Consider the following 16,762-nt stretch of genomic DNA (forward strand, 5'->3'; position numbering starts at 1 on the left):
GTCTAGCCCTCCATTGTCTGGCTAGTTTCCACCCTTGATCCTATCAAAGTGTCTATGCCCAAATCTGTTACCCTTAAACTAGTCTAGCCCTACATTTTGTGTTCCCACCCTCAATCCATTCTCTTGGTTCCTAGAGTCTGACCTCATCCCAGTCCCATCAGGCTCCTCCTTAGACTCCTCCTCAAGACCCTCCCTAAACCCCTCCTCCCACCACCCTAAGACCACCCCAGATCCCTCTCACAATCTTTGTGTGCATAAGTTTCATCTTGCCTCCATGAAAGTGCTTGGATTCCGTCTACCTCAGATGGAATCTGGCTGCTTGTGAAAACAAGACAACAACCCGATATGGCAAACCTGTAATAAACTTCTTCTTTGGCTGTAAGAAGGCTTCAGTGAAATTCATTTGAGCAGGACCCAGCGTGTTAGTATTTTGGAGTCTTGAGCACCCCTAAAAACATAGTTCCCTGACCTCTTCAGCAGTACTGGCACATTTGGAGGCTTTGCTTATGGCAGCAGTCTGTGCTCTACAAGGTTTACCTTTAATAACAAGAACCCTGATCCCCAACTTGGCCAGATGAACTTTTTACAAATGATTTAGCTCTTTGGCATCTTGGCAAAGCCAGCCAAGGAAGCAAGGTACAAGAAAGATCAACTGCCAATGGAAGGCGTCTCCCACCTACTGGTGGGACATACACAGAACTTCTATCAGTGAGAAGATAACTGTTCCTGACATAGGGGAATTCAGCAAGCCTTGACTGGATTCTTAAAATGGCAAGCATGGATAGGACACTGGCCTTGGAGTCAGGAAAACCTAGATTTAAATCCCACTTCAGACTCTTGCTGTGCGACTGATGGGGTGATGGGACCTGGACCCCTAAAAGGAAAATATCACGTCTTCGAAAGCAACCCAGTTCTGGAATTTTCCCATTCATTTCAGCAGCCCAGCTGGAGCCCCCGCCCAAGGCCCCTGGCCCACCCCAGCCCACCTAGATCACCTAATTAGCTTATCTGACTTTCTTTTCACCTAGTCAAGGCCCACCCCAGACCACTCCTTAATCCCATCTAGGTGCCTACTAAGCCCACCTTAATTCCCTCCAGATCTTTTCAATGTCCTTTCCATATATAAGCATCAGTCTCACCCCCATTAGGTTGCAGATTCCTTAAGAATCTTGCCAGATACTATTGGCAAAATGACCACGTCACTTGGCTGGAAGGTTTGAGTGGGTGAATTCATTCTAGGGGGTTGGTGCCCTGTACGCTGACATTTCAGGGTTCCCAACAACCCCAAACTACAACATGACTCTTCGGGAATCCAAAAACCTCTCTGAGCCTCAGATTTCTCATCTGTAAAATGGGAGATACCACTTCTGGTGCACTTAGAATTGTGAAGCTCAAACAAATATGTACAAGGCATTCTGCAAACCTTAAAGAGCTCTATAAGTGTTGGTTGTTGTTGTTAATTATTATTAAAGGTTTCTGAGCTCCTACTCTCTATTCCTCAAAAGCCAGAGTGGTCAACCCATGGCCCTAGGACTGCACGTGGCTCATGATATGAGGGCCAGGAAATGACCAGGGAAGGACAAAATTACCACTACAAACTGTATCAATTAAATCATTAAAAGCACTATATCCTTTGAAGAGCCCAAAACGATAATATAACTGAAGAACTCCGATCAACACAAAAGAGAAATATTGTGTGATCAGGCAGGCCACTCTTCCTACAAGGGTTGATGAAGAGGAGCTGAAGTTATTGTCATCCCTAATTAGTATTTCTTAGGCATTCACATTACTAGGGCTAGGCTCTAGGTGAGGTGTTGGAACACAAGGCAGACCAAGTTGCTTCCTATTTGGATTTAACATTCTAGAAATGATCGATCCACTGTCTGTCCTTGGGGAGAGCAAGACAGAGGGGAAAAGGGGGGAAAGAAGAGCAAGGGGAGAGAGGAGGGGAGAAACAAAATTAGATTTCTTACTGGAATTAGGAAAGATAAATGAATGAATTCCAACAACAAATATGTCTTGGGAGTAAATGATAGGTACATAAAGGATACAATAAGATAGGCTCCTGCCTTCAAGTTCACATCCTATTTGAAGACCCCCTACCAAATGTATTGAAAAGCAAGGCAATTCCCACAATTTGGGGACTTGTTTACGTATCTGTGATCTCATCTTGTCTACGCCTTCCAATAAATCTTTCCTGAGGATCCACTAAACATCCTAGCATCTTCCTCAATACCAGAGGTTCTCAAATTGGGGTGAGAGACCCCCCAAAGTCCCTGAGACTCTTTACAGGGGTCTGCAACATCAAAACTTTTTATAATAATGAGGTATTTTCATTTCCATGATGCACACAAAAACTACTTGGGGTAGGCGAAGTCCTCAACAGTTTTTAATAGTGTAAAGGAGTTCTGAAACTGACAAGTCAGAGAAATGCTGCTCTGGATGTCTTGATCTTTTTGTATACCTGTAGAACACATGGACTTGTCCATCTGTTATCTGCTGCACATGTGACACAGTGGCAACCTGGACAGAGAGCTGGCCTGAGGGCTTTACAGATCTGGCTTCCAATACGGCCTTTGACATAAAGTGGCTTGGTGTCCCTGGGCACTGCTCCCAAGGGACTCTCTAAGAGGTCTCTAAGCTGCAGAGAAGGTGCCTGTCTGTCTGCCTTGGTAGAGGGGGGTGTCCTCATTTGGAGTTCCTTATACCCGGGAAATCCCAGGGCCTGTCCCTTTCCCATTCTCATGTGAGTGTATTGGAAGGAGTGAGATCCATGAGATGATTACTGTAGCTTTTGCCTCATTAGGCAGTGAGTTCCCTATCACTGGAAGCTTTGACAAAGGACATTCAGGCTCTGCGCACAATGACTTCTGAGCTCTCTCCTAACTCCACGATTCTGAGATTCGCATCAATAAAAGTTATTTCCCTCCTTCATCAGAACTTTTCACTGCCATTCACTTGGCACCAGACCCTCTCATGACATCTTGTGGAGTGGGGTTTTTTGAGCTGCTTCAACTCATCACTTTTGCCCCTTTGTTTCAGAGGTTGCTAAAGGGAGGGAGGGGGATATGGCAGGCTGGTTCAGTGCTACGCATCCATGGAGCAGGTCCATCAGGGTACATTCCTTGAACAGTCAGTGGATTGGTGATGAGCCATGTCAGGATTGAATAGGATGAAGAGAACAGTCTGAATTCTATTTGGATAACTGTGCAATGCCTTTGCTGTCCCCAAGCTCCCTCCCCCCCGCCACCCCGAAATGAAGGATTTTTCTGGTGCCTCTGTATGGCTACCGAGGGAGGGAAGAGAATAGCAGTTATAAGTTGTCTGCTGTGTGCCAGGCACCATGCTAGGCACTTTTACAAACATCCCTTTAGATACTGGAAAGAACTCTTTGAGGAAGGTGCTCTTATTATTCCCATTTTACAGCCGAGGAAAGTGAGGCAAACAGGGTCACACAGCTATTAAAATGCCTGATGCTGGATTTGAACTCAGGCTTCCCTGACTCCAAGCCCAGGGCTCTATCCCAGGGGTTCTTGACCTGGGTTTCATGACCTTTGTTTTCCCTTCACATTTTAATAACTCTCTTTCCATAAATTAGCTTCTTCTAAAGTCCTTTGTATTTTACGCATTTAAGAGCATTATTCTGTGAAGGGTTCTACAGGCTTCAGCAAAGGCAACTGCCAAAGAGATCCACGATACAAAAAAGATTAAGAATTCCTGGTCCTCTAGACCAGTGAAATCAAACTCAAATAGAAATGATGCCATTAAACCACACATAGGGATCCCTGCTAGCCACATAGTGACTTAGAAAACCATGTATTAACATTACCTATGTTCAATAGTAGGGATAGACGGGCAGTACAGTGGATAGAGTGCCAGGCCTAGAGTCAGGAAGACCTGAGTTCAAATTCTGCCTCAGACACTTACCCTAGGCAAGTCACTAACCCTGTTTGCCTCAGTTTCCTCATTTGCAAAATGAGTTAGAGAAAGAAATGGTAAACCACTCCAGTATCTTTGCCAAGAAAAATTTCAAATGCGGTCACAAAGAATTGGACAGGACTAAACAAGAACAAATGTTCTATTGTATTTTTATTTATTTTATTAACTATTTCCCAATTACATTTTAATCTGGTTGGCCACATTCAGCAGTGTCCTGCTTGCTTCTAGACCACCTAGTTGCCAACACAGTGCTTGTCTCTTAACCAAGTCCAAATATTTACTTGCTCTGAGGCAGTCCCTGTGGGTAACTATGTGTACCACAGCAGGAAGCCCCCAAGACAGAAGGCAGTCTGTATATTTTCTAGATAAGGAAACAGGGTCAGAGAAAGATGAAGTGGCTTGCCCAAATCTTCTCCATCTAGGACTTGATGCCACATCTCCTGACTCTTAGCTAATGTTCTTTCCACTGCAGGGTTCTAGCTCACCAAATGTTCTAAGGTACTTGGCAGAGGGGTATTTTAAGAGGAAAAACAAGTGTATCTTATCAGTCTGTTCTGGCTGATGTGGCTACCTTTTCTCCCAGGTTACTCATTGACTAATCATGCTTAGTTAGCTTTCTTTTCTCTGGGCAGTATTGATCTGAATGGAATAAAATAGCTCATGGGGAAGCTCCGAGTCACAGGGCCTCATTCTTGGGGTCCCACTTAAAAACAAAACTTTGCTTATTTCATCAACGGCCTGACCCGCCGCCAAGATTTTTTGCCTTGAGTTTTCATTGAAACTAATCTCCAGTCCCCAGCTATGTCCTTCAAAGATTTCAACCCTTTCACTGTTGCTATGCATATTCTGATAGCCCAGAGCTTTGGATTGGCCATGATTTCAAGATGCCAAGGCATATACTATAGAGAAAGAAACTTAGATGTAGAGCCAGAAGACAGAGCCTTGAGTGCCAGTTCTGCCACCGATTAGCTGTGGGATATTGGGCAAGTCACTCAGTTTGCCCATCTGTGAAATAAGACTAATTTCTACCTGTTATGGGGCTATTGAGGCCATCTAATAATATCAAGACACAAGCTCTGCCTCCCTCCAAAAAACTCTAATGGCTCCCAGTGACCTTTAGGATGAAATATAGTCTTTTGTTTGACAAGTAAAGCCTTTCAAGACATGGCCTCTTCCTATTTCTCCAGGCTTTTTACATCCACTCCTCTCCCTTCCACAGACCCTGAGATCCATCATCATAGACCTTGTTCCTTGCACGTGGGGCCCTCCATCTCCTGACTTGGTGCCTTTTCATTGGTTCTCCCCCAAACCTAGAATTCTTCTCCCTCCACACCATGACCTCCTGGCTTCCTTCAAGACTCAGCTCAAATTCCATCTTCTGCAGGAGGTCTTTCCTGATCTCCCTTCCTTGAATCCTTCTTCCCTCTGAGATTACCTCCCATTTCCACCATAGGAATTTCTTGGGGGTAGGTCTTGTTTTTGCCTTTCTTTGTAACCTCAGCACTTAGCACAGTGCCTGGAATATAGCAAGTGCTTAATTGTGCTTGTTGACTTGTCTGACTGGCAACATGCAGGAGGATTCCTAAAGGGTAGTCGACTGGGTGGTTTTGGTGTTATGTTTGCATTTTAGCTAAAAATGGCTTAGAGTAATATCTCAGGAAGAAGAAAGTCATCCACACCAAAAGATGGTTTTGATTTGAAAGAATATTTCCTGTAGAAATATGAGTATTATTTGAGAGGCAGAATAGAGTAGTGAGTAGAAGACCAGCTTTGAAGTAAAAGAGACCTGGGTTCAAGTTCTGCTCCTGACACATATTACCACCTATAGGACCCTAGACAAGTCAACTAATCTCTCAGTGCCCCCAGTTAACTTTCCATGGCTATAAATTACAGAATCAGAGGATTTTACACTAGGAGTCCCCTACCTTGATGAAATGCCGTCACACCCCCAAAAAATTATTATTTAAAAACAATTTTCTAAATCCTAACCAATTCAGCTAGCCAGTCCAGCTCTAGAAACAGCTGGTTCATTGTGAGTTAGAATGAGCCACCACCAGCACTCTATCCCAGTGTACACGTAAATCCTGGGAGGCACTGGCATTTTCAAAATGCAAATCTGGAATGTAGAGGCTTCCCTGAGTGAAGGGGCTATTAATCCTTCTTCCTACCCTTCAAGACTTACCCATTTAAATTTGGTAAGCTGTTAACAGATCAAATTTCAGCCTGGGAAGCTTGATACGCCCCTTTGAATTTCTGTGTAGTTAGATAAATCTGCTGAGCCAACTAGATTCTGTATAGTTCACTTAAAGACAGTCTTGTTAATACTAATACATTATTCAAGGAGCCCTAAGTGATTATCTACACACACACACACACACACATACACACACACATACGTATATATACATCTATATTTATATACACACATACCAATACATATACATTATATACATATTTATACATATAAATCACATACACAAATACATGTATACAAGGATTTATACAAACCCATACATATAAATCATGTATAAATACAATATTACATGTGTACTTATGTCAACATACTATTTTCACTTTTTTAAAAATTCAAGTCTTACACTTGTGACAAATGACAGAACTAAGAAAAATGTTTATGGTAGATTTACAAGCTTCTTGTAGCTACAGGGAGTACTGCTCAAATGTTCAGACTCCCTTGTATCAAAGTGCCCCAGGGAACACTTTGTTGCTTATTGGCCACTGTGAATTTATTTTACCAGTGTTTTTACTCAAATGTTTACTGTTTCTAGTCTCAGAAAACTTCAGTTAGCTGCTTCTCTTTCCAGGCCTCCAAAAAAAACTTTTCAAGAGAAGGCTGAGTACAGTGAACTCCCAGGGTATAAGAAACACACTTTGTTTAGGAAATTAGGAGCCCCTGAGGGCAGGGCCAAGAAGAGATCAGAGCTGTGGTAGTGACTTGGTTACTGGTTTCCTCTTTTCGACATATAGTAAGTTAGTTTCATTCTTTGCCTTTTCAGATCAACCAGTACAAACTTGTTAATCATTTACTCTGTGCTATAATCTAGGTCTTGTCACAGACGAAAGAGCACTAGCTGTGGAGTCAGACTGGATTCAAATCCTGCCTAGGATGCCAGAGCGGCCTGCCCTGTGCTCCAATTTACTTCCCTGTAAATTGAGGGGGAGGAATGAGGGGGAGGAATGGAGTACCAGAGGTCTCTTTTAGCGCTAGACCAAAAACCTTATCTTTCTAGGTTCATTTCACATCACTCCACCCCCTACATACTAAGCTGCAGCCAAACTAGCCTTCGTACTACCTTCCCTGCCTCCTGTTCCCATCCCTGACTCTGAGACTCTGCAGTTCCATTCTGCCTCTCTTCAAGGTTGAGCCCCAAATGCCATCTCCTCCTGGAGGCCTTTCCTGAGGACAGCTCCAGTTGTTAATGTATACAGATACACACACACACACACACACACACCCTTCCAACGAATTTATTATATTTATACCTCATATTTACTTGTCTGTGAATGTTCAATTCTCCCAGTTGAATGTAAGCTTCATGGAGTCAGGAATATTTTATTTTTGTCTTATTGTATCCTCAGTGACTGGCCCATAGGAGGAAATTAATCCACTGTTGATCAATCAATTGCTGAGCAATGGTGATACAAATAAGTAAAACAATCCTGCCCTCAAAAAACTTGCATTTCACAAATAAGTAAAAGCAGGACACAAACAAGCCCAATAAATGCACAGGCATGGGGGTGGGAGTCACTAATAACTAGGGCCATCCAGAAAAGTCTGCTGAAGGAGACAGCAGTTGAGATGACCTTTAAAAGGGGCCAAGTGTTCCAAGAAGTACCGATAACAAAGAATAGCCTTATAGGCATGGAGGCAAAGGTATGGTGGCCAGAAATGACTGGGGTACTGCAAGTGGATCAGTTTGACTGCAGTCCAACAGAAACAGGGAAGTTGGAAAGAGGCCTGGGCTTGGGGGTGAACATCATGATCTCCATTTTGGAGAAGAGTCTAAAGCATGAGACTATTACATACTGAAAAGTTCCAGATGAGGAAGGTAATAAAATACTTTGCAAATGGAAAAGATAGAAATGGTCAAGGATATCAATTCTTTAAAAACTTCCATCTTTTCTTAAACAGCTTGACTTCTTAATGATTTTAGAAACATTTTTCTTTCCAATAAGAAGGAGAATATAGCAGGGCATTTGTAACCAACAAAAATAAAAGTGAATTGAGCACTCTGGTACCTATAATGTGGTACATTCTCTTGTACAAATCCTGGAAGACCTAGGGAATCACCTGACTATTTAGAACACTGCCCATGGGATTATCAACACTTCGGCTACTCAGGGCCTAATATTAGTTAAAAAGCTCCTTCATGTGGACCAGGCTCATCCCTTATTTGTAGCGATGCAGATGGGGGCTTGGCTGAAGGTTAGCTCAGCATGGTCTGGGGAGAAAGGACTGGCTAATCAAATTATTCAAGCAAACAAGCTTGCTGTAAAATGTCTAAGTTACTGTAGAAGAGCTTTCAAGCAACCCTCAAGGACTTTAGAAGCACCTATATTGAGGAAGTATACAAAAACCATAGATATTTTGGGTACCAACCATTTCTTAAAACAAGCAACACTTTGTTAACCTAATTCTAACCATCATAAATACAAGCTAGAAGGGAAACCTCAAAGGCCATCTAATCTAGTGCACATAAGAACAATAATCCCTATTCCAAAGTACTAGGCACATGGCAATGCAGCCTTTGCTAGAAGGGGGAGCTGGGTGACACAGTGGATGAAGACCCAAGTTCAAATCCTAATTCATATGCTTGTGTGTGACCCTGGGCAAATCATTAACCTCAGTTTCCTCAACTGTAAAATGGGAATAGTAATAGCCCCCATCTCTCAGGGTGGTTGTGAGGATCAGAGAGAATAAGCCCATCCCACTTTGGGAGAACACTAATTGTTAGGAAAAGTCTTATTCCATCAGGTCTAGATCTGCTTCCACCCATAGACTCCAAACCAAACAAATCCAATCTTACTTCCAAAGGACAACCTTCCAGGTCAGGGATGACAGCCAATACACCCTTTCCCAGACCTAATCTTAAGCTAATCATACATCTCGGGTCCCTTCAACCTAATTCTCACATCCCCCAAGATCTAACAACAAGCATTTATTAAGTAACTACTATGTTCCAGGCATAGGAGATAAAAGGGCTAACATGAAACAAAATATGCCTGAAAGAGTTTACATTCCAAAAAAAGTAATTTAGGAAGAAAAGCACTAAGGTGGGGGGAGGGGATGCATTTGAAGAAAACTAAGTATTCCAGCATGGAGGTATGGAAATATTGCATTTCTGGGCAAAGACACAGAGAGGAGAAATGGAATCTTGTGTGTGAGCAGCAGTAAGAGGGTCCATTTGGCTCCACTTGAAAGTACACAGAGGGGAATCATGTATGATAAGGCTGAAACAACGGCTTGAAAAAGGCATCTATTTGATCACGGAGGTAAGAAGGAACCACTGGACTTTAAGAAAGGGGATGTCAGGGTTAGATCCGTGCTTTAGAAATATCATTTTGGGGGCGGCTAGGTGGCACAGTGAATGGAGCACTAGCCCTGGAGTCAGGAGGACCTGAGTTCAAATCCAGCCTCGGACACTCGTGTGACCTTAACCCCAACTGCCCTGCCTACCCGCCTCCAAAAAACAAAAACAAACAACAACAACAAAAAAGAAATATCATTTGCCAGCCAAATGGAAAACAGACTGAGAAAGGGAGAGACTAACATTAGGAAGACCAATTAGGAGACAGTTTACAATAGACCAGATGAGAGATGATGAGGGACTGTGATAGGCTGGTGGCTGTGAGAGTGGAAAGAAGGGCAACGTAAACATTTGTCATGAAAGGAGAATAAACAAGACTGGGCACCTGAGCAAGAGTGAGGAAAGTCTGTTGTGAACCTAGGTGATATAGCTTGACAAAAAACGTGGGAGTGTGGAAGAGGGGCAACTGTTGAGAAAGGATACTAAGCTGTGTTATGGACATCTCTGCCTCCTGGCTTCCTTCCAGTCTCTGCTTGAGTCCAAGATTCTGCATGAAGCCTTTCCCAGTCCTCCTTAATCTTAGGCCTTCCCTCTGAGACTATCTCTAACTTAGGCTACCTCTTGTTTGTATACAGCTGCCTCCTTAGACTGGGAGCTCCTTGAGAGAATGCCCCCTTTCTTTTTTACCTTTCTTTGTAATCCCAACACTTTCTGACAGAGTAGGTGATTAACAAAGGCTCGTTGACTGGACAGGTTGGGTTTTCAAAATAGTTCAAAATGTCCAACAAGGAGATGGTAATGTGGGATTGGCATTCAAGAGACTAGAGCTGGGTATAAAGGATATGGGCTAGAGATGATAATGGGCCCCATGGGGACTAATGAAGTCACCAAGAAAAGAGGGCCCAAGATAAAACCTTGGGACATACCAGTCAGACAAAAAGCATTTAATAAGTGCCTACTATATGCCGGGTACTATGCTAAGGATGCAGTTAAGGGATAAAGTATGAATAATGATCCCTCCAAGAAGAATGAGAAGGAATTCTCAGGTAGAAAGAGAACCAAGAGAGAGCCCTGAAAAGAAAAGAGTATCCAGGAAAGGGGGATCATCAGTGTCAAAAGCTGCATTGAGGTCAAGAAGGATGAGCACTGAGAAAAAAAAAACCATCGGATCTGACAATTAAGAGAGTATTGGGAACTTCTGCAGAGAGTTTTAGTTTTAGTTGAGTGATGAAGTCAAAAGCCAGTTGCAAAGGGCTGAGGTTCACTAATTCAGACAGGCCTGTCGCCAATCTAGCTTTAATTAGCAAGATTTTATTGTAGTATGCTACCATAGTATTTAGATAGGCAAAGCTATGTAAAACCACATTTTCTGTGGAAAACAAGGCCCCTGAAATAGTTCAATTCAAGTATTTTATAACTCTACAGTGGGTTTCAACTTACTGGAGAGAGCCATATTGTTCACTGGAAAACATCCTATAAATATTTCATAATTCATTCATGTACTCTAGGCCTCAGCCACAATTTAAAAAAATACATTTTTAGTTATCTCACAGAAAGTCTATAAAAATAGGAGAAAAGCAACATCTGTGGCGTATAAATTTAAAATTTCCATTGCATATTTTCTTCTAATTTAAGGCACTACTTTCATATGCCATAAAGTATCAGCAAATAAAGCTCAGGAGGTGACTGAATAATTCTAGGCCCCTGGGGTTCCATTTAATAAATGACTCCTCCCCGCTAGCCTACTAGCCTCAGAGAACTCACCTCAAGAAGGTGAACCATTTATTTCTTATTATCCCCAAAGGCTCACTATTTGTGGCTTTCTGGAGCTGAAGGAAAGTGAAGAGAGTAAGTGTAAACGATTGTCTCATCTTTTAACCTCACACCTCAAGCCAAGTTGAAAGAAAATCATATTTTTACTGAAAAATATTGTATGTATTATAGCCAGATGAAAGAAAACTACTGCCTCCAATGATCTATTTTCCACTTAAACTCTTATAGGTGAAGGAGCCATGGATGTCATAGATAGCTTGGTATGGTAGAAGAAACACAGAATCTAGAGTTAGGAAGACCTGAGTTCAAATGTGGACCCAGACATTTACTAGCACTGTGACCCTGGGCAAGTCACTTAATCTTTCAGTTTTATTTTTTAATTTATTTTTAGTTTTCATCATTCATTTCCACAAGATTTTGAGTTACAAATTTTCTCCCTGTCTCTACCCTCTTCCCCACAGCAAGATGGCATGTATTCTGATTGCCCCTTTCCCCAGTCTGCCCTCCCTTCTATCATCCCACTCCTCACCCTTCCCTATCCCCTTTCCCCTTACTTTCTTGTAGGGCAAGATGGATTTCCATACCCCGTTGCCTGTATGTCTTATTTCCCAGTTGCATGTAAAAACAATTTTTTTTAATATTTGTTTTTAGACCGTTGAATTCCAAATTCTCTCCCTTCTTCCTTCCCTACCCACCCTCCTTGAGAAGGCAAGCAATTCAATACAGGTTATACATTTATCATTATGAAAACACTTGTCCCCCTTTATTCAATTTTCTCCCTTGACCCTGTCCCTTTTCAAAAGTGTTTGCTTTTTATTACCTCTTCCCCTGATCTGCCCTCCCTTCTATCATCCCCCCCTTCTTATCCCCTTCCCCCTACTTTCCTGTAGAGTAAGATGCCCAGTTGAGTGTGTATGTTATTCCCGCCTTAAACCAAATCTGATGAGAGCAAGGTTCACTCATTCCCTTTCACCTACTCTCTCTTCCCTTCCATTATAACAGCTTTTTCTTTCACTTAATCTTTCAGCTTCAGTTTCCTCAGCTGTTAAATGTGGCATTTGTGAGCATCAACTGAGATTGTAAACATAGAGCACCACATAAATACTAGCTATTATTATTAGCTCGGTGATCATAGATATCACCTTAACTCTTCAAACTGAAAATGGGGATAACAACACCTATAATACATAATACCTTCACAGAACTGCTTGGGAGTCTCATATGGAATCACAGGATTACAGGTTTAGATCAGGAAGGGAATTTAAATATCATCTAAGCCAATCTGCTCATTTTACAAATGAGGAAACTGAGTCCCAGAGCAGTTCACTGCTTTGCCCAGGGTGACGGAATAGGCGGCAGTTTTGGGATTTGAATCCAGGCCCTCTGACTTCAAACTAGCATTCCTTCCACCATGCGAAGTTATAAATTGTTATATGTTGCTATCCTGGATCTCACGCTTTACCAGCTGCCTGAATATAGTCAATTCAGTTTCTCACAGCCTCAGTTTCTTCAAATGTAAAATGGGGGGAGAGGGGTTAAAAATGATAGTTGTGCTATTTTCTAGCTCATAGGATGAGGAAGAAAATTCTAGGTGAACCTTAAGTACTAAATAAATCAACGTGCTTGTGGTCAGCTAGTCCAACCCCATTATTTTGCAAATGAGGAAACTGAGGCCCAGGGATTTTCATACTCCCCTCCCAAAATGATACAAGAAGAGTAATAACTTAGAATGTTACCCAACATCCCACACTTTAATAGGCCAGCAACTAATTATCTAATTCTATTTTTTCCACTGGTGACTGATATGGCTACTACCTTAACTGCTCTCAGTTAAAAGTTGATAGTCTCCTGGGCATTCCTTCATTTTTATTAATCAGTGAGGCATATTAAAAGACCCTGCCTGAAGAACTACTCAGAATGTTTAATAGATTGCTCTGAGACCCTCCTCCAGCCCATAGCAATGATTCTAGGACTGGGGTGGGGGTGGGCAGGAAAGGAAGCAACAAAGTAATTTATCAATCAGCCTACAGACGGGTAATTCTTGGCACTCCTGGCACCAAGGCTAAGTGTTGTGTAAGCAGAAAGGAGGACCTAGGTAAACAATCCTAAAGCAGACAAACACCCTGCCTAAAATATCAAATAAAGCACAGCCAAGAGATGAACAGAATATTAAAAAGGAGACCACAAGTGAGCAAGAGAGAGAAGTAAAGTCGTCTCTGGTGAATGGTTATTGCAAAGCATTAGGGTAGCCCATAGCATTTACTTTAGGCTCCCATAACTTATTGTTTCCATATGGCTATTTATTTGTAGGTAGCCATGATAAGCAAATTCCCATTACTTCATAAGCATAACCAGGCTCAGGATCATCATAGCATTTCCTTTCCTTTCTTGGAAACAAAATATTTTATGGACTTCGTAACAGTGAAGTCAGACCCCACCTTGCCAAACACAAAACCCAAAGAAGAAGTGAGATACACTTGTCAGTTTCCCCTGAGTTTTTCATTTTGTATTTTATAGACATCTCAATGCTCAGTCCTCACTTTTGTCTAAGCAAATCTCAGAGACAGTAGACAGCATGGAGATCCTCCCGACACACATGCACACTTGAAAGCATCAAACATTTGGAGAAGCCTGCGGGGTTCAGGGGAATCAGAAAAAAACACCTCTGACTAAGACTTCTGGAGCATGTTTTTCAAGCTGACCCACTTCCACATTAGTCATATTGGTTCACAAAATCTCACTTCTAGGTGCAACAGTAATTATTCCCTGCCTGTCCATTCTCTGAACGCAGTAGGCTTCCAGAGAAATGCAATACATTTAAGACTGCCACCCTTCCCACCCCCCCCCCATCTTCACGTCAAATTTCTCCATCAGCCAGCCTCAGAAAACAGACCTGTTCAGAGATCCGGTCTGTGCCTACTCTGAAACAATTTGGTCTCTCATAGGAAAAGGGAAGAGGAAATCACATCTTCAGGGCGACAGGAGGAAAGTTAAAGGGAAAAAGCAGAGCTCTGAGCAAGTATTAAATACTTTACACCTTTTGACTGTTGAGATCAAACATAAGCTTTGTAAGCAGGATAAGGTGAAGTCTGTGGGTGGTGTCCACAAGACTAAAGACCATCTTCTAAAGACAGCTCAAATTAGGTGAGAAAGGCCTACACTAAATACATATGCACAAGAAGGCTCCACAATGCAAGCCAGTTATGTTCAAAGGACAAGCTCAGAGCGTCCTAGGAAGAAGGGCAGAACGAGAAATTGAAAGATTGAAGCATTTTCTGGGAGGGAAATACCTAGGATCCAGGCACTGCTTTCTTTGCATCCACAGCACTTAATTAAAAGCCTGTCACATAAAGCTTAATTCAATGCTTGGTGACTGACTGACCCCTGGTTCAAGGACTTAGACCAGGAAACGGGCAGCATCTTTCCAACGCCCCTTAGGGCTGCTGCTTCTGGGTTGGGGTACTTCACTATTGTCAAACGGAGAACTTTCTATAGTTCACCTCCAGCCAAAAGCCAAAAACAATACGACACCAAGGCTTGGGGGTGAGGGGCATGAGGATAGAAGAAAGCAGAGAGGAAGAGTATGTGGATGATCCATTACACATAAGGCGTTTGCGGCAGAACCGAAGATGGGGGCTGACCACAAAGGAAATGGGATTGATTCATTCTCATTCATTCTCATATTCTCTCTGTCTCTGTCTCTCTCTCTCTCTCTCTCTCTCTCTCTCTCTCTCTCTCTCTCTTTCTCTCTCTCTCTCTCTCTCTCACACACACACACACACACACACACACACACACACACACACACCCCACATCCTCCTTTCTCCTTTCTATCTTTCTTTTTTGCCTTCGGTTCCCACGGCCAGAATCACATGCTGGGAACTGCAGCAAGCAACCTTGCCCCCAACCCCCACTTTCCCGGGGGATAAGATAAAGACGCCCAGCCAGACACCTCCCCCCCTCCCCAAGGGGCAGGAAAGAACCCCGACCTGAGCCCCACCGGCCCTGGGGCAGCCAGAGCAGCTTCTATTCTGGAGCCGAGGCAGGAAGAAAGGCTCGGCCGTCAGCTGGGTGACAGCGGTGTGTCTTCCACCCGCACCCCACCCCATGCATGCACACACACATGCACATACTCACACATGCATCTATACACACGCCTCCAGGAGCCGAGGATTGGCTTGCACGGGGGTGAAAGCCAGGCAGCTCCGGGAGGGCCAGTTGGGCACAATAGTCCGGGGGCCAGCCCAGCGCACCAGGCAAACAAATGCACATTAGACAGCTCGCCCTCCCCCGCCGCCGACACGTTCGCAGAGCGCTGGCCACGGCCACAGTCACAGCCACGGCGGCCTCTCGGGGCTCTGCCCGGCCCGGGGGCTCGAGGCGAGACCCCACCCCCGCTCCCCCCGCCGCTGCAGCAGGGACTGCGGAGGAGGTGGGGGTGGGGCACGGGCACACACAGAGACACACGCACACACACGCGCACACACCCGCCAGCCCGGCAGCCCGAGCCTTGGCCAAGCTGGGCACGGGCACGGGCACTGGCAGGTCCGGCGGCCGCCCCGCCCGGCTCCCCTACCCGCGGGCGTGCTCCGTCTCCTCCTCATTGTCTCCGTCGATCCCGCAGGTGTCTTGGTCGTCCAGCTCCAGGCTCTGCTGGCTGGCGGCCGACTCGCTGTCCTCCGCCATCGCGGCGAGCGGGCGACAGGGCTAGGGCCAGGGGAGCCGAGCGTGGAGCCGAGGAGAGCAGAGTGACAAGGCGGCGGCGGCGGCGAAGGGAGCACCGCCCGTGGGAGTGTGAGCGCAGCCCGGGCGCGGGCGCCCGAAGCCGCCAGGAGCTCCCTCTAGCTGCCGTCCTCCTCCTCCTCCTCCCCCTCCTCCCCCTTCTCTTCCCCCCCCTCCGAATTTGGGGAGAGCTCTGGAGAAAGCGCGCGCACACGCGCCCTGCTCCCCCGCAGCCCCCGGGCCCCTCCCGCCGACCGCTGGGTCTGGGGCCGCCGCCCGCACGATCAGGGGGGCCCCGAGAAACCCGCAGCCCCGAGCGAGGTGCCCCGGCCTGGAGCCAGCCCAGCCCGCAGGGAGCACCCCTAGGCAACTACCCCTCCCTCTCGGTTTCCCGTCTGAAAAATGAGGCGAGGGGGTGGGCTAATGAGAATCTTCGCAATTCGATTTAAAAGGCTCCAAAGCACAGTCCTCACAACCCAGCTGTGTTCCAGAAGAAACGGAAGCTCGTAGCACAATCAGTCAACAAGCATTTATTAGGCGCCAACTGTACTAGAGGCTTAGAGGCACATTCAAACGGAATGAAAATGCCCTACTCACAACGAGTTTATCTTCTACAACACAGACACACATCATAAATGTGTGGCATATTATAAGATCCCTCAAAATGCAGTGCGCTGAGACTTTGGGGACAGCCTGCATAATGTGAATAAATACAAATATAAACAAAGTAGTTAAATACCAGGCAGTTTAGGAGGGAGGGCAGGAGCAGAGGCCATGTGAAG

At 44.6% G+C, this 16,762-nt stretch overlaps 1 protein-coding gene across 2 annotated transcripts in view; it reads right to left on the minus strand.

Moving 5' to 3' along the window:
* The window catches only part of NMT2 (N-myristoyltransferase 2), an 89,470-nt gene extending 73,333 nt beyond the window's left edge, over nucleotides 1-16,137 (minus strand). The window contains exon 1 of one of the 2 annotated variants that reach the window (XM_036761437.1): nucleotides 15,835-16,137. In XM_036761437.1, the coding sequence (XP_036617332.1) occupies nucleotides 15,835-15,944 (110 nt within the window). In that variant the 5' untranslated portion in view covers nucleotides 15,945-16,137. Of the gene's footprint in view, nucleotides 1-15,395; nucleotides 15,448-15,834 lie in introns of those variants that run through there. The other variant, XM_036761438.1, reaches the window with a different exon arrangement.
* Between the last annotated feature and the right edge of the window lie 625 nt (nucleotides 16,138-16,762).

Source organism: Trichosurus vulpecula, chromosome 5, assembly GCF_011100635.1.
Source record: "Trichosurus vulpecula isolate mTriVul1 chromosome 5, mTriVul1.pri, whole genome shotgun sequence".
Lineage (NCBI taxonomy): Eukaryota > Metazoa > Chordata > Mammalia > Diprotodontia > Phalangeridae > Trichosurus > Trichosurus vulpecula.